General features: G+C 36.3%; 3 protein-coding genes across 3 annotated transcripts; 1 reads left to right on the forward strand and 2 right to left on the reverse strand.

Moving 5' to 3' along the window:
- The first annotated feature begins 1,849 nt into the window (after window positions 1–1,849).
- LOC147381607 (ribose-phosphate pyrophosphokinase 1-like) lies at window positions 1,850–11,945 on the forward strand. The gene is made up of 8 exons (XM_086430196.1): window positions 1,850–2,257; window positions 6,175–6,348; window positions 7,845–8,093; window positions 8,611–8,754; window positions 8,900–9,067; window positions 9,179–9,248; window positions 9,739–9,820; window positions 11,318–11,945. The coding sequence occupies exons 1-8, from the start codon at window positions 2,135–2,137 to the stop codon at window positions 11,496–11,498; spliced, it is 1,191 nt and encodes a 396-aa protein (XP_086286322.1). The 5' UTR covers window positions 1,850–2,134; the 3' UTR covers window positions 11,499–11,945.
- Window positions 11,946–12,239: 294 nt separating this feature from the next.
- LOC147381608 (G-type lectin S-receptor-like serine/threonine-protein kinase LECRK3) lies at window positions 12,240–14,674 on the reverse strand. The gene has a single exon (XM_086430226.1). It carries the CDS (start codon window positions 14,672–14,674, stop codon window positions 12,281–12,283), a length of 2,394 nt encoding a protein of 797 aa, XP_086286352.1. The 3' UTR covers window positions 12,240–12,280.
- A 7,365-nt stretch (window positions 14,675–22,039) lies between these two features.
- On the reverse strand, window positions 22,040–24,480 carry LOC147381609 (G-type lectin S-receptor-like serine/threonine-protein kinase LECRK3). The gene has a single exon (XM_086430220.1). The coding sequence runs from the start codon at window positions 24,478–24,480 to the stop codon at window positions 22,084–22,086; it is 2,397 nt and encodes a 798-aa protein (XP_086286346.1). The 3' UTR covers window positions 22,040–22,083.
- Window positions 24,481–24,758: the final 278 nt, after the last annotated feature.

Raw genomic sequence — 24,758 nt, forward strand, 5'->3', positions numbered from 1 at the left:
CAGTTTTAAGAAGCTGAATCAATCGCCCCCTAAGTAACCTACAAAATAAAACAAATTTTTTTGAGCTGTTTGCAATTTTTATTGTAAAGTATAGATTTCAGACATTTAGAATAATGCATGTATAATTGAGAAATATTGAAATTATTGTTACATGTTAGCTGTTTAGTTATGAATATGTAATAAAACACTATGAAGGGTCAATTTTGGTTTTGATGCTCAAATTAATGGAATAAAAATCAGAATCAAAATTAGAATTTATATCATCAAAAACTTCTCTTTAAATTTTCTTGATTCTTATTGGTTTTGATTATCAATTAGTTTGATTTTTAATCTAATTCTAATCCATTCTACTTAAGTTGGCCCTTTTTTTCAACCCCTAGGATTAAAAAAAAGGGGTAATAAAATGGTTACCATAGTTTAACTAAAAAATAAAAATAAAAAAAAGCAATGATTGAGTCGAGGCATGTTTTTCTTACTAGGACTGCTAATTGGGTGGGCCAAACCTGAACGAATGGGTTCAATCAGACCTTAGGACAATTAACTAGGGTTTGGGAAATTTTTTTTTTAGGTTTTTTGTTTTTGACCAAGTCAATTCGGGTGATTCTAGTCTAGACATTGGATTGCTTGAACCCAAACTTTATCCCATCCAACCGAACCCAAACATAATATGATTATAATTTAAAAATAATTTTGTACCTTTCTCAAGCACAATTCATATTTCAAACTTTAATTAATCATCATCATATTTTTTTAGGATAAATAATTGTAAATTTTATAATTTTTTACATGCAAATTTTTTTTTTTTTTGATTTCGCGCCCCCTGTCGCCCAAATTCCTTGGGTACAGGCAATACTCAAGTCCTCTCCCTTTTTGGAGAGATGCCTTGACCATTATACCCAACGCTTGTTGCTTTATATAAATCATTATATCATTAAATTATCTAGTATTAATAAGGAGTAAGTCAAGCCAATCAACCCGACTTGGTTTGAGCATTTTACACTCTGGACAGAGTTAGCCGGGCATGGGTTGGTGTTGTCAAGTGTGGGTTGGGCATGGGTTGACCCTCAACCCGACCCAACCCATACGTGTTGCAGCCTTAGTTTTTACATGAAACCTAATTGCTAATTGTCAATGTTAGGTTGAGTGGGAAACTCATAGGCCCTACATCACGGTCACATGTGAAAATCCTCATCAAATAAATAAACATCCAAATATGAAACGGAATGAATTTCAAAGTCACCGCAAGATGACTCATAACAAATATCTTTGACTTGTTCATTGACCTTCACATGCACACATTAATTCCACACGTTATGCAATTGTCGCACGAGTGGGCAAAGAAGTATCCATTACAAAGCTCAAATCATGTCAAATTCAAATTCTTCCTCGATATCAACATCATACGCGTAGTTTTCAACTTACACAAGTCCCATTTCATTGAATTATTCTCTTGTATCCATGGTTTTAAAATTTGGTTTCGCGTCTCATCTCAACCGGGGTCCGATACTAATTATCGCAGATGAGTTTTTCGATACGTTTGAGACTTCTTATTCAAAAAATCAAAAAATTGAACGTGAGGTATTAAATTCAGGTAAAAAAAGTGACTTATGAGTTGGTCTCGTTCAGTTCTGATACCAAGTTAACTTGGGCGATACGTCTCGATTTCGAATGAGTTTTTAAAACCATGCTTGTATCTCGAGAAAATTAAAAGGGAAAAATATAAAAACCCTGAGTCTATACTGACTCGTCCGATTCAATTTGGAATCGTTCGAGTTTTACAAAAGCAAAATTGAGAGGGACAAAGTCAAACACGCCACTCTTAAAAAAACTCAAGTCTCCCAAGTTTCAACTATTGCGAGGGAAATCTAACGAACCGCCTAAAAACAATACAAATTAACTCTCTCTGCCTTTCTCAGTCGTCCAAAATTAAAAGGCAATTTCTATTTCTAGAAAGTAGAAACTACTCAGAGAGAGAGAGAGAGAGAGAGAGAGAAGATTTCACTGGTTCAATGTATCCAATATCCAAGCTCTGATCTTTAACCTCAAATTCTATCCTTCAAACCCTAACAACTCTCTTAAAGCCCTAACACTTTAACCTCTCTCTCTCTCTCTCTCTCTTAGTTCTTCAGAAATAATGGCGACGAAGACCTTCTCTTCACCTGTAACCGACCTACAGTCTTCCTTCCTGGGTAAAAGCTTGAAGAATAGGACGAGTATTGATGCCTTACGTTGCAGAACCGATCGTTACTCTGTTACTGTGAGTTTTTCGTCATTTTTTTCTTATATTATTTGTGATTTTCTCATTGAATTTCGTTTTTTGTTATTATATTTATTTGAATTTTTTTTCCCCCTCAATTTTTTAGTTGTAGAGCTATGCACTTGTTGCCATATTGTTTTGGGACGGTGGGACGGGTTCTCTCCTCAGACAGAGGAGAGAAGAAGTCTGCAGGGTTGTTTCTAATTTTGTCTTTCTTAGTTATTCCACTCATCCATCTCAACATCAACATCTCTGTTATTCTCAATTTATTAACATGATCCTCGAAAATTCAACTCCATAAAGCATTGTCAGTCTTACCACCATCTTATACAATTTTCCTTTTTAATCTGATTGGTAAGCGTTTGACTCATAGTACTCCAGAAGCATACTGTGGAGGGGTAAAATTGTCATCCCATCTGGAAAATTCAATCGACACGTATCTTGAGACACTCATATGTGTGGGATTATTTGGATTAGATCCTATCTAATTAGGAAACAATTCCAATATAAGAGGATTCTTTCCCTAGGATAACTATTATATTTGCTTAAGGATGAATGATCTAACAGTTAAAATATGAGGAAGATTATGATTACTTTTTGGGATTAGAATTTTTTTTTTCTAATTAAAGGGAAAAATCTATTGTAAAAGGGGAGATGAAAAGTGGGAAGTCAAAGGGCTAACTGCAACCATGTAATATTGGAAAACAAAATACAAAATATAGTGGAATGGTTCCCGTGGATGTAGGCATTTTTGCCAAACCACATAAAATATTGGTGTCTCTTTTCCTCTTTTCTTATTATTATTTTTATATGATTTCTTGTTGGAGTTTTGATCCAAATCATAATCTCGAGGTGGGTGTGGATTTTTGCATCCACATGTACCTCCACTTACTATCCAGCTCTGATTAGATGGTATCACCTTCCTCAAGCTCGTCATCCGTGTGTATCATAGATCCAAGATAGCATAAGTGGTTGCTTTGGGTAATTTCTAGACCATCTATTTTCACTCGACATTTCTCCTCTTCGGTGTTAGTACTAATTTTACCCTCCACATATTCGAGTTTGATCCTACTTTCTAAAGACCTTGGACTCCAACACCTCTCTCCATAATTCTAATTTTGCATTTACTTTCTTGTTTATTAATATTACGTCATCGGCAAATAACATTCACCTAGGTATGTGGTATTTAACATGAGTAGTTAATTCATTTATGGGTAGAGCAAACAAGTCCGGCTGAAAGCCAATTCTTGGTTAGACTTATTGTAATTGGGAACTCATTCATCTCCTATCCATTTTTCCTTACACGGATGACAACCTCAGAATACATGTCCTTAAATTTGTCAATATATTTATTCAAGGCTTCTTTCTTTCCCAGTACTCATCAAATTAGCTCTCTTGGTACTTTTTTTGATAAAAATCTTATGACGATTCTCCCTCTTTTCTTTGTACTTTTCTATTATTTGGTCAAGATTGCCTCGATGGTTGATGTACCTAGCATAAAATCAAATTGATTATTTGATATATTCGTTTTTTGTCTTAACCTTTGCTGAATCATGCTTAAGTTTAATATCTCAAGAGTATAGCACAATACATGAAGCTTGGAAATGCAATATTTGGATGGGAGATCATCGAGTATGAGCTAGTTTGCCACATTGGTCTCGAGTTTGTGCACATTATATGGTTGTAACCATGGATAACAAGCACAACTAAAATTATGCCAAAAACTTGTAACTTGGTAGTTTATGAAGTAAAAATTCTTAAGGATATAGCATATTGGTGATACGACTAGGCATATGATTTATAAGAAATATGGAGGTGCGAAAAGCTTCAACCTAGTACATAGTTGTCATGTAGATCTTGAGCAAGCAATGTGAGATCCATTTCCACAATAAGGAAATGTTTTCATTCAGCCATTCAACTATATTCAGATGTATGAGGACATGCTAACTGATGGAAATCACCATGTTTAGTCAGAAAAATTTGACATTTTTGACTAGTAAACTCACCACGTCTATTAGTTTGTATGGTCTTTATTTTACAGTAAAGTCTTTTACCTACTTTGGATTTGAAACTAGAAACATCATGCGTTGATCACAAGGGAAAGTCCATAAATGTTTTGAGAAATCATTGGCAACACAACATAATGATACAATCCATTTAGGGAATTAACTGGTGTAGGGTCTCAAATATCCGAATGTACTATTTCAATGCTTTAAAATAGATAGTCATGGAAGGAGGCGTATCAATCAAAAAAAACTATTGTTCTATCGAGATATAGACACCCCGATCGATGTGAGAGGAATTATTTTATCGATGTGATTGCATGATACTTTGAATAAATACGACCTCTTTTCAATTGGGTTGTGGAAAAGCGTCTTCAATCCTTTTTATTGGTGTGATTTTATAAGGAAATGGCTTTGATGCACTTGATGGGCGGTGCAATACGTTGATATTGTTGGATGGAGAAGTCTATGAGGACAATCTCATGGGTTCAGTTCACTAAAGCCTTATGAACGCTAGTGGAACCACCCAAAAGTGCAGAACCGAGTGGGCTCTATCTATGTTGATACAAACTACTACAGTTCAAGATTACCAATCCTAGTTCAAGCAACAAGCCAATCCCTTTACTCAAATCTTTACTGGTTGAGTGTTTCCTATCAGGCTTAAAAGATGACATCGAACTCAATGTGATGATGTTCCAATTGGTAACATTTTGTTGGCCCTTGCTTAAGGAGGAATCAACCATAAACAATTAACGATTCAGCCTCCCCCTTCCTTGTAAGCAACACTTAACATTAGCACCAACAATTTCACGTTTCCCACAAGGAGGGAGGACCAAGTAAAAAATATTGACACTGGCATAAATGAAGGAATGTGCAAGAGAGGTTTATACTTAAATTGCGATGAGAAGTATAGTTTTGACAGTCATTGTAAGGCCCTATTAGCTATCATCGAAGGGCTTAAGGAGACGAAAACTAGATCACCATCCAAAGTAGAAGATTTTCATCCTTGGTATGAGGGCATATTGAAGGGAAAAAGAACCTTACAACCATACTTCTTGTGATTGATTGGTTTAGTAAGGTGGGTTAGAGATTGAATTGGGTAAGATTTGGTATTATTTTTTAATTTTGGTCAGACCTTAATGAAAAGGGCTCTTAATTGGGGGTGAGGAGTGGTGGAATGTAATTAGAATATGTAGTGCGTGTGTGTATTTGATATGCATAAATTTTATAAATAGTGGAGGCTGGATAAGATGACTGGCAAAATATGCAAATAGCACACCCACACCCCAAATTATAATTCATAGTGTTGATAAATTATAGGTCATTAGCTTTTGGCTTTATAAATATGGGGATTTGTAGCCCTGAAAAGGGCACATTTTCTTATGGATAAAAATACATTAGTTACTTTGGAGGCATAGCCACCTTGAATCGATCACATCTTTATCTTCTCATGTTATTTTAATTAATATGATCCATTAGGATCGACTATTTTATTTATATTCCCATGGGTCACTTAACTCTGAAAGTGCTCTGTGCCAAAAGTCTTTCCTTGGCTGATATTTACTTTTGAAATTGACCATAATATACCACAAATGCCATCATGCCTACGAATTAATGGGAATTTGGAAACCCTTTTGATCAGGGGATGATTTAACTGTTGGGTGTTTCGATACGTCTCGAGGTGCATTTGCACCCTCATTTTTTGTGTTTTCTTAAACGTCAGCCGTTGTCCCCCTAGATTTGTTCAGGTCTTGTGGTTGAGATTCCTTGTCCTTGATTTTTGATTAATGTTTATGCGAAGTTGTATTAGAACTGATCACATTTTTTTTTTGTTTGCTTTTTTAATTTTTTTGTTCTTGAGCTTGTAGATGTGTTCGTTTTTTTATGTTTCTGGTGGTTTCTTGCTTTTGGCAGAGTTGCAAGTTGAATAATTCATTTCAATGCTGTAATGGAAGAGTATTTGCATCGGTGCTTAAAGATCACAATGTACTTGACTCCTTAGCTATGCAGCCTGAAGCAGAAGTGCTTCAGAAACCCAATAAGAGACTTCGCATATTCTCAGGCACAGCAAATCCTTCACTTTCACAGGTCTTAATTGTTCTTCTTTGCGCATTTATATTGAATTTCAATTGAAAGGTTTGAAGTTTAAACTTAAGAAGACATTGCCCGAACTTGAATATGGGAAAAGCAGACAAGAGTAGGATGAATATCTGATCGATCAAAAAAGAGTAGGATGAATATCTGTTTAGGATTGTAAATCAACTTTGCTATAGTTAAGAGATGAGGCTGTTTTGTTCCATTGCTTAAAAAATTCTTCCTTGAATGTGAGGCCTACATGTGTGAGGATCAAGGTCCTGGTCTCAAAGCTTCTTGACCACTTTTTAAGAGGCTTAAGGCTCCATTCTTAAGGTCTGGGACCTGAGAAAGCCTTGAACTGTGACTCTACAAGTGCATACATGGGTACAGATGAATGTATACCCCTTTTATTTATTTTAGGATTTTGTTAACGTGTTCCCTAAGGGCACACATTAAAGTGCAATAAATATGCTTTGGAAATTGAATCTGAGGGTATTTCGGTAAAAAGCATTTTAAGATATTTTCGGTACAAAATTCAATTTCCAAAGTGTATTTATTGCACTTTAACGTGTGCCCTTAGGGAACATGTTAGCAAGACCCTTTATTTTATATGCCAAGTAAAACTTTAATAAAGATGCTTTAATTCATCTTTTTTACATACAAGTAAATCTGATGTACATGGCTTCAGGTGCTTCAACTAGAAGTGCTTATAAGTTTCTATTATGGAAAAATCAAAATCAATCGTGTGGAACTAAAAACTTGAGCTTTATGTGAAAATGAGGAACATTCTTGTGATGGAAATTGATGGATTTCCAAATAAGTCATTAGCCATGATTTCGATGTCATTATGTTTGCTAAAAGAAAGTCCTTGTTTACTTTGTTGGTTCGACCAATTGAGGGAAAACACTAGATTAGCTGTATAAAATATTGAATTGAAATTAATATATAGAAAATATAATATGGGAACATGGACCTTGCATAATAAATAGCAAGTGTTTTAAATATTGTGCCTCAAGGTGCATGATTTTTATGGTATAAGAAGTAGAGCTCCTAAGTTCGTTTCTTATTTCTTTCTTTTATTTTTGCATCATTAACATAATTTTTTAGTACTTTTTGTGGATTTAAGTCTTTTTAAATTTCAAGGCTGACATCTCATACGGCCTTAATGCTTAAGCCTTGCCTCATGTACGCTTTGTGCTTTACAAAACATTGATTTTGGCAATGTGTTCTTTAAAGGAGACTGAATATAATATAGATGCCATCTACAATCTTCACCTAATCTTCTAAAAGGTTTATAGAAATTGTTTTCTTTTTCATCATGTTAAAATAAGCATAACTTATTTAGTTTTTGCAATTTATTTATTTATTTTTATGGAAGCTGAGATTAAACTGACTCATATTTGAGTTTTATGGCAACTGTACTGATTACTAATTCCTTACGAAGTTCATAATCTTATCGTTGGTTATGTTCACTGATTTCTTTATGCCTTTTTAATTTTCTCTCCAAGGAAATTGCATGCTACCTGGGTTTAGATCTTGGAGGGATCAAGATAAAGCGATTCGCTGATGGTGAGGTTTATGTCCAGTTGCAAGAGAGTGTAAGGGGCTGTGATGTATTCCTGGTGCAACCAACATGCCCACCAGTAAATGAAAATCTAGTAGAGCTTCTTGTAATGATAGATGCATGTCGAAGGGCCTCCGCAAGGAGTATTACAGCTGTTATTCCCTATTTTGGGTATGCCAGAGCAGATCGAAAGGTATATCTCCGTGCTGCTTCTATAAATTCTTGTTTGCTATGGAAGTTAGAATTCTTACCCAAAGATGTCCCTGAATATCCAATTGAGGCTGCATGTAGGCCAACTTAGCAACTAAAAGCAATCTCATTGCCTTTGATATGATGGAAGCCTATAATCCTCTCAAGCATTTAGAAATAAAATATAGTATTTTGGACATTAAGCAGATGTCCATTGTCCTTGACTTTAAGGAGCTTCATAGTGTTGAGTTTATACTTTCCTCCACTGTTGGGTGTGTCATACAAGTTAAGTCCTGTGACTCTCTTATATTCATTGTTCTCCCCCTCTCCAACAAATCGGTCTTTTGGAGTAGTTGGTTGGTTAACACGTAGTTGCTGCTTTGTTTTGGGTTAATGAAGCTCTCACTACCCTTCCTCTCGAATCCTCTATATTCTTTCTTTTTTGCAGTAAAATTCCTTTTTTATTGATAATTTTTTTTTTCCTCTCTCTCTAACTTATGTTCTGTTTCTGGCATTTTCAGACTCAAGGGCGAGAATCTATTGCTGCCAAACTCATTGCAAATGTAATCACTGAAGCAGGTGCCAGCCGAGTCCTTGCTTGCGATCTTCATTCAGGGCAGTCACTAGGGTACTTTGACATTCCCATTGATCATGCATTAGGAGAGGTACTTTACTGTTGTTTCTTGGGATGGACTATGTTTGACTTGTGCAAATTTTCTTTGTTCACAGCATATTTCTGGAGTAATTTTAGGTTATGCGATTGAGAAATTGTCTATAAAGTGACATAAATTCATTTCCCTCATGTTGTAGCCTGTGATACTGGATTACTTAGCAAGTAAGAGAATTTCTTCAAATGATTTGGTGGTTGTCTCTCCTGATGTGGGAGGTGTTGCTCGAGCACGTGGCTTTGCCAAGAAGTTATCTGGTGCTCCACTAGCTATTGTGGATAAAAGACGTCAAGGGCATAATGTTTCTGAGGTAGTCATGCAACTTTCAAGATTGAAGCTCTATTTATTTGATGATTTAATTCTTTTATTTTAAGTGCAAAGGGTAACATAGTAGTTTCTGACTCAAGTTAGCAAAATGCAGGTTATGAATTTAATTGGTGATGTCAAGGGAAAGGTCGCAGTCATGGTTGATGACATGATTGATACTGCTGGTGAGCTGTTATCTGTAATGTTTCCTATACGGCTGTCAATGGATTGGATCAGACCTGAAATCAGATCTGATAACTTCGGGTCTGGATCGAGGATTTGGACTCAGATAAGGATCCGTTCTGATATCTTATTGGATTGGATCTGGAATGACCATGTCCTGATCCGATAAAGTGTTAGAAATTATAAAAATTATATAGTATATTTGTATAAATATAGAAAGTTTATTAAGATTTTGTACATCAAATTGAGTTTGGACCGATCCGGACCCAATTTGATTGTTATTGGATCTTAATATTGAGATCGATAAAAACCCAATCCGTTAGGAGCCTGATCCGATACTTATCGGATCAGTTCCGGATCTGATCCTTGTCGGATTGGTACCAAATCCATTGACAGCCCTAATTTTTTATGCATGCAAGATAGTTTCAGACAATGTCTATATTAATATTTATATCTTGCTTCAATGGTATGTTAACACCATGGGAAATGCAGGGACTATTACTAATGCTGCTGCCTTATTACACCAAGAGGGCGCAAGAGCTGTTTATGCATGTTGTACTCATGCTGTTTTCAGGTATTTGTCTCTTCCATTTTGTCACCAATATAATTATTTTCATGAACAAAACTTCACCTGAAAACTAAGTTTCAAATGATTGCTAGTCTCACAGCTGTTGGAACTTAATAATCACAATTTACAAAGACACGAAGAATCAAATGCAGTAGATGATTCATCCATTAACAAATGATTATTGCATTGATAAATGGCTATAAGGAATTGTGGCTTAAACTAGAATGGATGCTTTCTCGAACAAACATTGAATGTGATAGATCTAGGATATGAGTGAGAAAAAGGTTAGAAGCTTCTGGTGTGCATCAGATTTCAACCCAAACTATTTAACCCTTATAATCTTAAAAGAATCAACTAAATCTTGAGAATTTCTCTTAGTTTATTGCTAAATAAAAACATGAAAACTAGATAGATTTCAAGAAGAAACTTGTCTACTTTTAAAAGCATGTAGAGTTCTTCAAGTACTATATTTTGGTCTTCATTGCATGGACACTTCTAAAAGGGTTAAGTACCTGCATTAGTTTCCAACACTCTTCGAACTCTTGTGCGACACTTCTAAATTTGTTTTCTTCCCTTAGTCTCCTACTCCTTGACATTTGTCCACCTAGTAATGTTCTTACCAGGCCAATGTTGGATGCTTTCAGCTTATATCTCCAAATTGTACTATCCTGTCGACATATTGGGTTTGTGGAGATAAGAGTATCTGATACTTTGTATTAGTGTCAGACATGACAAAAGGTGGCCATATCAATGTTACATAGGTTATTATGAATGTTTAAAGTTTTCTAAGAACATACCTGGTTCCATCCAGGACGAGAACCTTTGAATTATGTCCTCTTTGAAATGTGGTTTCTTTTTCTTTTCTTTTTTCTATCTCCCAAATAGAAAGAGAATCCTTCAAATGAAGAATACTTAGAAATTAAAGGCAACTGTTGTGGGTGGGTGGTATTATAGGGATAGCGGAATATTTTATTTATTCATTTCTTTTTGTAAGGAAAAAATAGATGAGCTTCGAATATTGATCTTTGGGCAGGCTGAGCCTGACTAGATTTTGTCTAGACTTGGCTTTCTTGCTTACCACCTGTATAAAGAAGCCTCTCATTTCTCCCTCAAATTAATCACGCATTCCATTTTATATGTGGCATTCCCTGAATAACCCGATAAAATTGTCTGGCTGAGCTTCACAGCTGCCTCAGTTTCTATCATAAGACAATAGGTTTAGTTGGAGGTAGAGGGAATGGGATGCTAATAATGCTTATCCTTCGCTAATGAGTAGAACATGAAAAACATGAAAAAAATAAAAAAGAGATCAGTATTGTTTTTATCTATTAGCCTATGCTACACTTTTGGGGTGCACTGATTTTGTAACCCCAGATTACCTGAATGGATAACCTGCTGTGGAAACAAAGTACAGTTCATTTGTTCCCCAAGCATTTAGTTTTCCCTTAAATTGAAGCAATTATTTCTCCCAATTTGATTCTTGAATATGGTTTCTATTTGTAGCCCCCCAGCAATTGAGAGGCTGTCTGGAGGACTCTTTCAAGAAGTCATAATTACAAACACAATTCCAGTAGCAGAAAAGAATTACTTTCCTCAGCTGACTATACTCTCAGTGGCAAACCTGCTTGCAGAGGCTATTTGGCGTGTTCATGATGATGGCTCCTTGAGTAGCATGTTTCGGTGACTTTTGTCTCGTGTTTTTTTTTTTTTTGGCTAATTCATTATAGTGTCTCATTGCATTATTTCTCTTTAGTTCAGAATCGGGCTTTGACCAACAACCCATTTCATGAATATTAGAGAAATAAAGTTTTGGGGTATGTTATGAAGTCTTGTTTTTTTGTTAAAGGAATGATGAGCTAGAATGAGAGGGAACAGGTTCTCAAAGAATATATTTTGACAGTGTAGGTTCTTGGCCTATGTTTTCCAATTGTTGAAGTTAAACTATGGACAGTGTATTTAATGTTATATAGTTAATACTTCAATACAATTGTTGTTGTGTGCGAAATTCTGTCTCTTCTGAGCAAATTTCACATGTGATGCTCTTCTATTATCATATTTATCGAGACTTGTTCCTCCCTTTTGCTTATAAATTGTGTAATGGTTTATCATCAATTATGAAAAAGGTTTTGTTTTTTTTTTCTTCTAATTATTATCAAGGCAGTACATGGAAGGTCACAACTACATAGAACCCAACATGTGATTGTTGGTTTGTGAATCAAATCATGAAATTGAAGGTAACATAATTGTATGAGCAGAATTAATTTTGAATAAAATCACTGACTCAATTGTGTTTTCCTAAGTAGTTCATTCAAGACCATACTAACTCGACTATAGATGATTAAACAACAGACTCACAGACATATTGTTCCAACATGTCTAAGTAACCTTCAACATATAGATTATTAGGACCTTGAATTCCCCATATCTAGGTGCACACACATACATATAAAACTGTTGTTTCAACTTTCAACCAATTGAACTAATGAAGGATGAAGGGTCGGGGGGCACAGAAACTTCGACGGATCCTTCCATCATTTGTGTTACTTTTTTCATTGTAGGTCTAAGCGATGGCTCCTCCTGAATGCACCAAATTGCTATCATCACAAGCTTTTCCAATCTCTTCATGTTGTCCATGGCCTCATCTTCACTCTCCACTAACATATCCAATCTTCCTTCTTTAAAGCAATCATAAGCCCAATCCATCAATATCACCTTGTCTTCATCTTCGAGATCTATTTCAATGTTCTTCCGACAACAAATGATTTCCAATAACAAGATTCCGAAGCTGTAAACATCCACTTTCACTGTGATAGCCATGTTTTTGAACCATTCAGGGGCAACATACCCTTTAGTCCCCCTAATACCCGTATTAGTACGAGACTGATCAGATTTCAAAAGCTTTGCTAATCCAAAATCGGAAATCCTGGCAGTAAAAGAGTTGTCAAGAAGTATGTTTTGAGGCTTAATGTCGCAATGAATGATTTGGGTGCTACACTCTTCATGTAGGTACGTGAGCCCTCTCGCAATTCCAAATGCAATCTGCATTCTTTGGTACCATTTTGGCCTTGATCTTCCAAAGAGGAAGCTCGCCAAAGAGCCGTTGCTCATGAACTCGTATACCAGAAGCCGGTGTGGTCCGTCATTGCAGAATCCTAATAGTTGGACTAGATTCTTGTGATTGGTCCGGCCGATCGCAGTTACTTCAGCTTTAAATTCTTGCTCACCTTCTTTAACCTCGTCTAACTTCTTAACCGCTACCAAGTTTCCACCATCCGATGCCATCACCCCTTTATAAACTGTTGCAAAAGCACCACTACCTAATTCTTCTTTAAATCCATCCGTAGCTTTTTCAAGCTCTTTGTACGTAAAACTTCGCAGATTCATCCCTGACGTGATTTGGCCCGGGTGAATTTTCTTTGATTTCTTACGGTAGGTGAAGAAAACGAAGAGAGAAATCAATGACAGCGTGACGAAGTTCAGAAACACCGAGCCTCCAAAAAGAAGTGACCCAATGAGGATCAAAGTCGAACGATCTTTCTTCATTAAAATTATAACCGGAGATACCGAAGAATTATCTTTCCTTACTTTGATCAGGACTTTGCCTTCAACACTAGACTTAATCCTCCCATTTGAGAGTGGGAGCTTCAACTTCCAACAGTTTCGATTTTTAAATTTGGCTGCCGCGCAGAAACAATCACTCAAACAAGCTTCTCTGCACCAATCCTCATTTACCGATTTATACCTTTCAGAGGCGGAAGTTTGCCATTCGGTGTTCATTATTTCCTTCATGTCAAATAGAGACGATTCTTGTGATCCCTCCTCGCAGCTTTGCGAAGTGAAATTTTGTTTGCATCCATTTAACTTGTTATTATGATCCAAGTAGGTATACCCGGGTGGGCATTCACAACTAGGTCTCTGATTCTCGTCTAATCTGCAATAGCTGTTAAACCCACAAGCCCCGCTTCCCCTATTCCCCATAATTTTTGTACAAATATTTGAAGGCACGTACCACTTGGTGGACCATCCTCCATTTCTTGCGCGGCTGTTTTTTGGGTAGACATATTGCCTAAAAACTCCATCATAATCAAGTGTTGCTCTTTGGTAGAAATCATTTGTTGAAATCGCGCTAGATGCTGTGTAGTCAAATACGGTTCCATTTGTTGGCATAACGTAAATATAGCCGGACTCATTGAAGACCACATGAGCACCCGTTTGTAGAGTCATGGTTGCCCAGTAAGGTTTGTAAACATCGTCAGTCGGGAAAGCAGTTGGGTAAAGCACGAGATTACCATCGTTTTGTAACCAAAGCAGAAACCTCCCACTCGAGTAATCATCGCTTTCGGTCTGACGAGAAACAAGTCTGCTTCCTTGATCGAATGTCTGTGTAGGCAATATGGTGTCAGTGGGAACATTAAAGCTTTCCCATATATTAATATTGTTTCGGCTCACAATTACTAAATTCCCCGTGTCGAGCATAGCTGCATAAGCGGCTTTGCTTCCTTTGAATTCAGCTTTCCAAATCTCTCCATCTTGAGGGTCGCTCAAAACGAGTTGACCATCAGTAGTTAGCTCAACTTTTGATCCTCTGTGCACCAAATTTGCTCCATTTGCAGACCAAACTATGGTCTTGTCAGGTACTTTGTTGAACCAGATTGCAAGCAAGAAACCTTTGATCCCTATGGGTTGGAACCCAAAAGCAAAATCTCTTGAAGGTGATATCCAATAAGAGTTGTCATTTAAAGCAGATAGAGATGAGCCCAAGCTAATGTTTTGGTAAGTCTGAGATATGGTAAATAGTGGTAGGTGAAGAAGAAAGAGAAACAACAAGTGGAGTATACGATGATGAATGGCTGAAACCATTTTGAGGAAGCTAATATGTTTGAACTATCAATGGTAGGAGAAACAAAACTTGGATTTATAGGCATGAAACTTGGATTAGAACTTATTGTAAAGATTGCAGCACTAGAGGCAGGTAGTGAATTCTCATCAGTGCTATAAAAAACAGATGTTTGACTTCCCCAACAATTGACTTCTATAGTTGATTTTGTTTTCAAGTATTTAAGGTATCAAAAAGACCCAATTTTCTGAAAATCTTTCAAACAAATGACCTGTTTAGCCATATCTCATTGTCATAAAAAAAATTTGGAGCAAACATCCAAAATGATTTTTATGGGGAGTGAGTACTAGAGACATATATCGTTGTTGACTTGTTGCAATTAGGATAATGTAACAAACAACTCAATCTCTATAAAATAAAAATAAAAGGGTAAGTTACGCTTTGACCATCTGTAATTTGTCTTAATTTTATGTTGATCCTCTAATATTTTGATAATTGCACTTACCTCCTCTTTTACTAATAGTGTTAAAATTCAGATGTTATTTTACCATTTAACAGTCATTTATTTTTTATTACAAAAAATAATAATTAAAATTGCCTCAGTCTAAGATTTCACACTTTAATTGTTTATCAAGAAGACTAATATTTTAAAAGGTAAAATGGTCTTTATAAAAATAAAAGAAATCATTTTTAATTGTTTGGTTGACGACAGGTAGATACAAGTGGGGGTAAGTGAGCCCCTTCGATAAGTATAAACGAGGTAGTTAGGGGTCAACATAAAATTATGCCAAACGGCAAGGGGTAAAAGTATAATTTACCCCTAAAAAAAACAAGGAAAAAAGAACATCATCCTCTATGGTGTTTGTCAAATCAGGTCATGAGCAAAGTATTATTTGATAGGGATCAATAGGTCCCTATGATAGTGAAATTATGAGCCGGCAATAATTTTGTTTTTTAGATAATTCAAGGATCTTTATTAATAACATGGTCGAGGAGACCATAAAGCAAAGTACAAATAAGAGAAAACAAAAAAGCAAAGGAAAACAGAACCAAACACAAACTACAAATCAATACTACACACCTAATTTCCTTGGATTCATCGAAAATCTTCCTCTACAAAGAGATGGACCTCAAGATAGAAAAAATAATGTTTTGGATTGAATATTCCTTTTATTCAAAACTCATAAGGGTCCTTTACTTCCAAATCTCTCGGCACATTGCAAAAGGAGTAATGCTCCATAGTTTTTACTTAAATGTCAAGAAGCCCTACCCTATGACAAACCATTCTTCCACTAAACTCCAGAAAGAACTCGGTACACACATTTTCACCCCTACCTACTCACCATTCTCCTTTCAAAACCCACTAAAGTTAACGAAAATTACACGTCTCTTCATTACATTGTCCAATGTCAACACTTTACCTAAGGACATCACTCAAGCTAAGAATACAACTTTGGAGGGAACTTTCAAACCCCCATACATTAACCACCACAAAGCATACCACTCTCATTAGCTTGCAATAGAAAGATTTGACCGAGAATACCTTGTTCTTACTTGGATCCCAAATACAAAAATCCTCATCCGAGAGTCTGCAATAATAAAGTGGTCACAAGCATAGTTAATTATTCTTCGAATAATTCGCGAATCATAATTGTCTTTTCCAACTGATACACAAAACGATTAAAGCATCCATCCGATTCAATTCCTATTAAAAATTCTCGACTTTTTGAACATTGTTGAATCATTCACAATTTATTCTTTTTTAGAATTAAACAAATTAAAAAAACTTTCTACGAAGAGGGTTAAAAATATAAATTAACCCATATTTTTATTATAAAAAAATTCTATATTTTCATTATTCTCTCTTTACAGTTAAAGGTTTTATCATTAGACAATCACTAATTGTTATCGTACTAATCATTGTTTGTTATTTAATATCATGATTATCTGTAACACCCCGGATTTTCAACTCATATCTCGAGGAAATTAAATGGTGAGATTTGGAGGAAAATGTCGAATGAGAGATTTAGAGTAAAATACTCGAATATTGCTATGATTAATTTTGAGGAAAAACCGACTTCGCCATTAGATTCAAAAGGATCGGAATATACACATTAGCCTGTAAGCAAGTTCAAATTCGAGTTCGGATAGAGAAGTTATAGAATCCTCGAATTTCGTGTTAAGTGGGACCCAAAACAGTGGAATTTCGTTAGAGCGAGAATCAAAAAGATTTGATGACACCATTAGATCCGAATCGAAAAATTATTCGAAATGGTATATTCGTTTGTCGTTTTCCGAGTCCGAATAGTTAAGTTATGATCGAAACTAGAAATGAGGAAAAATTACAAGTATGCCCTTAGCTGTGTTATAAAAGAAAAATCTAATTTTTCTTTTATTTCATTTTTCACTCATTCTCTAAGAAACCCAAACGACAGCCACTTTCAATCCAAGGGTTTCGACCCATTGCCATCAAGTTTGTGCGCAAACGAAGCCGAGTTGAACCTCAACGAAGAAGGCAAAGTTGTCGGCCACGACGAGGGCTACAACTTCACCACCTTTGGTTGATCATTCTTGTTCGTTTTCTCCATCCTCCATCAAAACCAGCCCGGTAGCTCGAGTAAACCTCCACATCTTCCGTCCGAGGGCTTCATCGAGTTAGGAGCTAGGTCTATACTTCATTGTAGAAGCGAAGGAGAACGTCATTGTCGGATAGCTTGCAAACCCTCGCTCGTTTCGCATCCAAGTCAGCCCAACCTCGACTCTTGAGCCATCCAACCTTGAGTTGTAGTGCTAGCTTGTACCCTTGGCGTCCACAACCAAGTAAGGGACTTCCAATTCTTATTGGTAGCTTTAGATTTCTCAATGTGCATTTAGGGTTTTGAAACAAAACGTATTGTTTACTTTTGAATCGTAGAAGGTTGTTGTTTGATTTCAAATTCATGGTAGAAGTAGGTGTTTTGTTTATGTTTTATCGAATTTTGATAACAAAATCGTGGGTGGGTTGAATGATTCGAAGAATGGAAGAAGAATCCGAAACATGGATCGAAAACTCGAAGGTTCGAGTAAGGTTCAGGCTGTAGGTGGGAAGGGTCGGTGCCACCGGCACCTACCGAAGGCATTCTGTCGGTCCCACCGACAGAATGGAGCTTCTGCCACCGACGAAGCTAAACAGCCCGAGAAATTTTACACTGTCGGCAGGACCGTCGGTCCCACCGACATCTGCCGATGTGTATTATGTCGGTTCCACCGACAGCATCTTGTTCCTGCCGCCGACAGCCACCGACAGACACAGTTCTCTTCAGAACAGTGTTCTGACTCTTGGCTTGACTTCCTCACACCTTATACACTATTTCTCACCCTTTATTTCATTAAAAACATTTAAGTAAATGTCCTCTTTAATTTTTACTTTCCATTTACTTTAAGTTCTTTAATGAAATTAAGGTTTTACCCCCCATTTTGGAACAATGGGAATGGTTTTAAGATCCAAATCTCAAAGGATCAAAATCCGAATTTTGGTTTTAAGAACAAAACGTATTTTTCGACGTTTTCGGCAAGTTTTCAAAATATAATAACTTTCGTATTACTTTGAATTATATTACGAAAACTATATGGTTGCGAATCTCGTGATCGAGACTTTCATTTCGAAAAACCCGTTTTCAATTTCGAGAACTTTGAAAAAATGAATTTTTGACACTTAGCCAAATTTTCACCAGCTTTCTCTATTTTTAACAGCCTTGGTCCCGAGCATCGCTGGGACTTTATTTTTAAATAAACTTTGAGGGTTTTTAATGGAAAGACCAAAAGAATGACTTTGAAATATTGAAAATGGATGATTGATTTGAAAAGACGAAAAATGAGAATGTTGAAAGAATGGGAAAGGGATGAAACGGTAAATTGTCAGAATCACACCCGAGGGGTGATGTCTGCCTTTTACATTGTATGTTGTGTGTAGGTTGGTGAAAGGATATCCAGATTATTAATGAAAGGGTTGCATGTTTATTTCCGATTATGTTAGCGCTTGCGTTGAGTACTGTTATTTATTTTTAGGCCGCGTGGCCACGGTTGCATGGTAGGAACTGGATATCCGTTCTCAACCCTGTTCTGTTAATTTCTCTTTTGTTTTAAATGAAAAATCATATATGTACGTAGCTATTTTGTGAGCTGTTAAAGGGTTTGTGAATGCCTGAAGGGATAGTGTGTCACATCATCCGGAGGGGTGCACTATCCTGGGATGTACGGTAGGGACCACCAAACTCATACGTGGTATGGGACGCGTATGAGAGTGGAGTCACAACTGGAATCCGGGTCCATTCCTTTCTTATCTTTACCAGTGAACGTGTTTTGTAAAGGTGGTCGTATACGAGTGGAGTGTCTTTTGGGAATCATATGCACGCCTGATAGGCATAGACGAAGATGATTAGTCAGTGATCACTAACAATCTAGTAGTAGTCGAACGTTCTGACACATCGAAAAGAGACCCATTTGCTTACGGTCACGTCAAACGGCCAGCCTGAGCCGGATAAATGGTCACCAGTGTGGTAAGCGCAGCGACCGGCCACAAAATCAGGAACTAAAAGCCAGATTTATGTTGTAACATCATGTCCCGACTGGGAGCGATCCAGTCGTGAATCCCAACTCTTTAATTCCAATACTCCACCACTTGTATTATGTATCTGTTGTTATATTTCGAATTATAAACTGAAAAGCATGTCTATCGTTTTAATATTGTCAACGGTATTTGCATAGAATGGAAAATGTATAATGAGTATGGATGATTGATGCCATGTGTAATCTTTAAACTGTTTAGTTGCTCATCCCTGGCTATATGTACCAGTTGATCGTATTTTATCTTGTAAAACCTTGCATGTATTAAAATGTTCAGTATGCTTTATTCGATCATACTTAGGAAGGGTTATTAGTAGGAATTGGCTGTGGACTTACTGAGTAGCCATTGTTACTCACCCTTTGCTTCCTATTTTTTTAGTTTCAGCACTTGCAGCTGTCGAGGCAGGCGTAGAGGCAGTAATTGAGGAGTATCTGGTCGATCAGATCGACGATCAGATTTTATTGCCTAGTGAGCACTAGGGCTACATCCGTTAGAATTGCCAGTTTCATCCAGGATGTATGTAGTTTTTGGATTGAGAGTTTAGGCCTATGTTAGAGAGAGTGTTTTGGTAAGCCTGTATATTGATAAATCTTCCGCACTCTGATCTACTTACATGTTAGATGTAATTTAGTCTTCCGCTGTTCATTTCCCGTATTTACAGCTTTATATACAGGTTGTATTATAAATTGGTTTATCAGGTTTGAGTTCCGTGAAACGTTAACATAAACAGAGGAGACCATGCCAAAATTTCGAGGTGCCACCTAGTACCTTGGGATTTGGCATTGGGATTTGTGTTAGCGTTTGGCGGGGCGCCACATTATCAATCAACAATTAGGTGTTTTTTGTTAAACTAAAAAAAAATAAGTGCTGAAAAAAATAAGCTCTGATTTTAAGTGCTGGAAAAGTTGTTTGTTTAGATGTCAAAATAATGTTGAATTCATTAAAATTAAATTCACATAATCATGTTTATTACATATTGCTGAAAATTGGTAAATTGCCCTTACAATCATATTATACATTATTTGCATATTTCAATTGCCTATTTCTTATCAAACACAATAAAATATTTTATTTCATATAAAATTAAAATACAATTCATTTTTAAATAATAAAATAATACTAATTTTCAATTTCTAAATAATAATTTTTATTTCTAAAACCCCACAAATTTCAAATTAAAAATAATAATGTCATATAAGTCATCAAAATTTGAAATTAACATTGTCATATTATCCATCAAAATTGAAAATCAATATTGTCATACCTAACAAAATAATATCATTTCATATATTTACACCACTAAGATGATTTGCAATTTGATCTCGTAAGGTATTATTCAGATTGTCCGAACAACTTTTCCACACCAAGATGAGTATCTCCCCCATTAGTTATTTTAAGAAGAACATCTTTATCATCGTATTGATGAACAAGTTCATTAGTTATCAAAATTTTACGAAGAAAAATTATGAATTGTCATATATGTAATCACTATATTTCTCTGAGTAAGAAAATAGTATGGTGCCATCTTTTTTAAAATTAGGAACCGCACTTTCAAAACTTCGAAAGCCCTCTCAATTACATTTCTCAATCTATTATGTGTATGGTTAAATATTTTTCTCTTGCATCTACGACATTTACGACAAAAATCAGGTAACCAATAACGCATATTGTGATATGGTGTCATAAAACCTTGTATGTACTGTAAGCATCATCAACCAAATAATATTTATCTACATCAAAATGAATACATTGTTAAATAAGAAATATATATAGATATTATATTTATTACTAAAAAAACTATAGGAAATACTAATAATATTAGATGAAAGAATTGGAAATCTGTTTGCAAGATTACGGATAGTCTTTATTAAGACCCTTGAATCATGCGTTACTCCTTCCCATCTAGCTTGTACGTTTATAAATATTATATCAAAGTTACAAATAGTCATTACATTTTAATAGCATTCAGACATTCTCCTTCCTCTGTAAGGAATTTGTCCATCCGATGGAATGCAAGCATAGATGAGTGTTCCATCAATTATACCAAGAGCACCCTTGTTAATTAACTAAAAGAGTACATTACTACTGATAAAAAATATAAATATAAATATAAACTATCATAGGTAGAAAGTTAAGTACCTTAAATATTTGTCTAAAATGTCGATGAGTTTGAATTTCTTCAATTTGGTTGATCTTGTTTTTTTGTTAAAGGAATGATGAGCTAGAATGAGATGGAATAGGTTCTCAAAGAATATATTTTGACAATGCAGGTTCTTGGCTTATGTTTTCCAATCGTTGAAGTTAAGCTATGGACATCATAGTTAATGTTATAGAGCTAATACTTCAATACAATTGTTGTTGTGTGCAAAATTCCATCTCTTCCGAGCAAATTTCACATGTGATGCTCTTCTATTATCATACTTATCGAGACTTGTTCATCCCTTTTGCTTATATACTGTGTAATGGCTTGTCATCAATTATGAAAAATGTGTTTTTTTTTTTTTCTTCTAATTATTATCAAGGCAGTACATGGAAGGTCACAACTACATAGAACCCAACATGTGATTGTCGGTTTTCGAATCAAATCATGAAATTGAAGGTAACATAATTGTATGAGAAGAATTAATTTTGAATAAAATCACTGACTCAATTGTGTTTTCCAAAGTAGTTCATTCAAGATCATACTAACTCGACTATAGATGATTAAACAACACTCACAAACAGATTGTTCCAACATATATAAGTAACCTTCAACATAGATTATAGGACCTTGAATTCCCCATATCTAGGTCCACACACATACATATAAAACTGTTGTTTCAACTTTCAACCAATTGAACTAATGAAGGATGAAGGGTTGGGGGGCACAGAAACTTCGATGGATCCTTCCATCATTTGTGTAACTTTTTTCATTGTAGGTCTAAGCGATGGCTCCTCTTGAACGCACCAAATTGCTATCAGCACAAGCTTTTCCAACCTCTTCATATCGTCCATTGCCTCATCTTCGCTCTCCACTAACATATACGATTTTCCTTCTTTAAAGCAATGATAAGCCCAATCCATCAATACCACCTTGTCTTCATCTTCGAGATCTATTTCAATATTCTTCCGACAACAAATGATTTCCAATAACAAGATTCCGAAGCTGTAAACATCCACTTTCACCGTGATAGCCTTGTTTTTGAACCATTCAGGGGCAACATACCCTTTAGTCCCCCTAATACCCGTATTAGTACGAGACTGATCAGATTTCAAAAGCTTTGCTAATCCAAAATCAGAAATCCTTGCACTAAAAGAGTCGTCAAGAAGTATGTTTTGAGGCTTAATGTCACAATGAATGATTTGGGTGCTACACTCTTCATGTAAGTACATGAGCCCTCTCGCTATTCCAAATGCAATCTGCATTCTTTGGTACCACTTTGGCCTTGAACTTCCAAAGAGGAAGCTCGCCAAAGAGCCGTTGCTCATGAACTCGTATACCAGAAGCTGGTGTGGTCCCTCGTTGCAGAATCCTAATAGTTGGACTAGATTCTTGTGATTGGTCCGGCCAATCGCAGTTACTTCAGCTTTAAATTCTTGCTCACCTTCTTTAACCTTGTCTAACTTCTTAACAGCTACCAAGTTTCCACCATCTGATGCCACCACCCCTTTATAAACTGTTGCGAAAGCACCACTTCCTAATTCTTCTTTAAATCCATCTGTAGCTTTTTCAAGCTCTTTGTACGTAAAACTTGGCAGATTCATCCCTGGCGTGATTTGGCCCGGGTGAATTTTCTTCGATTTCTTATGGTAGGTGAAGAAAACAAAGAGAGAAATCAATGACAGCGTGACGAAGTTCAGAAACACCGAGCCTCCTAAAAGAAGTGACCCAATGAGTATCAAAGTCGAACGATCTTTCTTCATTAAAATTATAGCCGGAGATACCGAAGAATTATCTTTCCTTACTTTGATCAGAGCTTTTCCTCTAACACTACAATCAAGCCTCCCGTTCGAGAGTGGAGCCCTCTTCTTCCAACAGTTTCCTTCTCTAAAAATGGCTGCCGCGCAGAAACAATCACTCAAACAAGCTTCTCTGCACCAATACTCGTTTACCGATGTATACCCTTCAAAGTCGGAAAATGGCCAATCAGCGTTCATCATTTCCTTCATGTCAAATAGAGACGATTCTTGCGATCCCTCCTCGCAGCTTTGCGAAATGAAATTTTGTTTGCATCCTTTTAATTTGTTATTAGGATCCAAGTAGGTATACCCGGGTGGACATTCACAACTAGGTCTCTGATTATCATCTAATCTGCAATAGCTGTTAAACCCACAAGCCCCACTTCCTATATCCCCCGTAAGTTTTGTACAAATATTTGAAGGCACGTACCACTTGGTGAACCATGACAATGGCCATGTATTTCTTGCGAGACTGGTTTTTGGGTAGACATATTGCCTAAAAACTCCATCATAATCAAGTGTTGCTCTTTGGTAGAAATCGTTTGTTGAAACCGCACTAAATGCTGTGTAGTTAAATAGGGTTCCATTTTTTGGCGTAACGTAAATATAGCCGGACTCGTTAAAGACCAGGTGAGTGCCCATTGGTTGAGTATAGCTTGCCCAGTAAGCAGTGTAAACATCGTCAGTCGGGAAAGCAGTTGGGTAAAGCACGAGATTACCATCGTTTTGTAACCGAAGCTGAAACCTTCCACTCGAGTAATCATCGCTTTCTGTCTGACGAGAAACAAGTCTGCTTCCTTGATTCAATATCTGTGTAGGCAATATGGTGTCAGTGGGAACATTAAAGCTTTCCCATATATTAATATTGTTTCGGCTCACGATTACTAAATTCCCCGTGTCGAGCATAGCTGCATAAGCAGCTTTGCTTCCTTTGAATTCTGCTTTCCAAATCTCTCCGTCTTGAGGGTCGGTCAAAACGAGTTGACCATCAGTAAGCTCAACTTTTGATCCTCTGTGCACCAATTTTGCTCCCTTTGCAGACCAAACTATGGTCTTGTTAGGTATGTTGTTGAACCAGATTGCAAGCAAGAAACCTTTGATCCCTATGGGTTGGAACCCAAAAGCAAAATCACTTGAAGGTGATGTCCATGAAGAGTTGTCATTTAAAGCAGATAGAGATGAACCCAAGCTAATGTTTTGGTAAGTCTGAGATATGGTAAATAGTGGTAGGTAAAGAAGAAAGAGAAACAACAAGTGGAGTAAGCGATGAATGGCGGAAACCATTGAGGAAACTATATATATGTTTGAACTATCAAGAGTAGGAGAAACAAAACTTGGATTTATAGGCTTGAAACTTGGATTAGAACTTATTGTAAAGATTGCAGCACTAGAGGCAGGTGGTGAATTCTTATCAAGTTCTATAAAAAACAGATGTTTGACTTCCCCAACAATTGACTTCCATAGTTGATTTTGTTTTCAAGTATTTAATGTATCAGAAAGACCCAATTTTCTGAAAATCTTTCAAACAAATGACCTGTTTAGCCATATCTCATTGTCATAAA

Source organism: Akebia trifoliata, unplaced genomic scaffold, assembly GCF_017979445.1.
Source record: "Akebia trifoliata isolate Shusen 1 unplaced genomic scaffold, ASM1797944v1 Contig00341_ERROPOS679206+, whole genome shotgun sequence".
Classification (NCBI taxonomy): domain Eukaryota; kingdom Viridiplantae; phylum Streptophyta; class Magnoliopsida; order Ranunculales; family Lardizabalaceae; genus Akebia; species Akebia trifoliata.

Bases quoted from the DNA above. Each gene is read 5' to 3' on its own strand.
- LOC147381607 (XM_086430196.1), top strand. From the start codon at position 2,135: ATGGCGACGAAGACCTTCTCTTCACCTGTAACCGACCTACAGTCTTCC. The intron at 2,258-6,174 runs GTGAGTTTTTCG...TGCTTTTGGCAG, and splicing joins CCGATCGTTACTCTGTTACT to AGTTGCAAGTTGAATAATTC. The intron at 6,349-7,844 runs GTCTTAATTGTT...TTTCTCTCCAAG, and splicing joins CAAATCCTTCACTTTCACAG to GAAATTGCATGCTACCTGGG.
- LOC147381608 (XM_086430226.1), bottom strand. From the start codon at position 14,674: ATGGTTTCAGCCATTCATCATCGTATACTCCACTTGTTGTTTCTCTTT.
- LOC147381609 (XM_086430220.1), bottom strand. From the start codon at position 24,480: ATGGTTTCCGCCATTCATCGCTTACTCCACTTGTTGTTTCTCTTTCTT.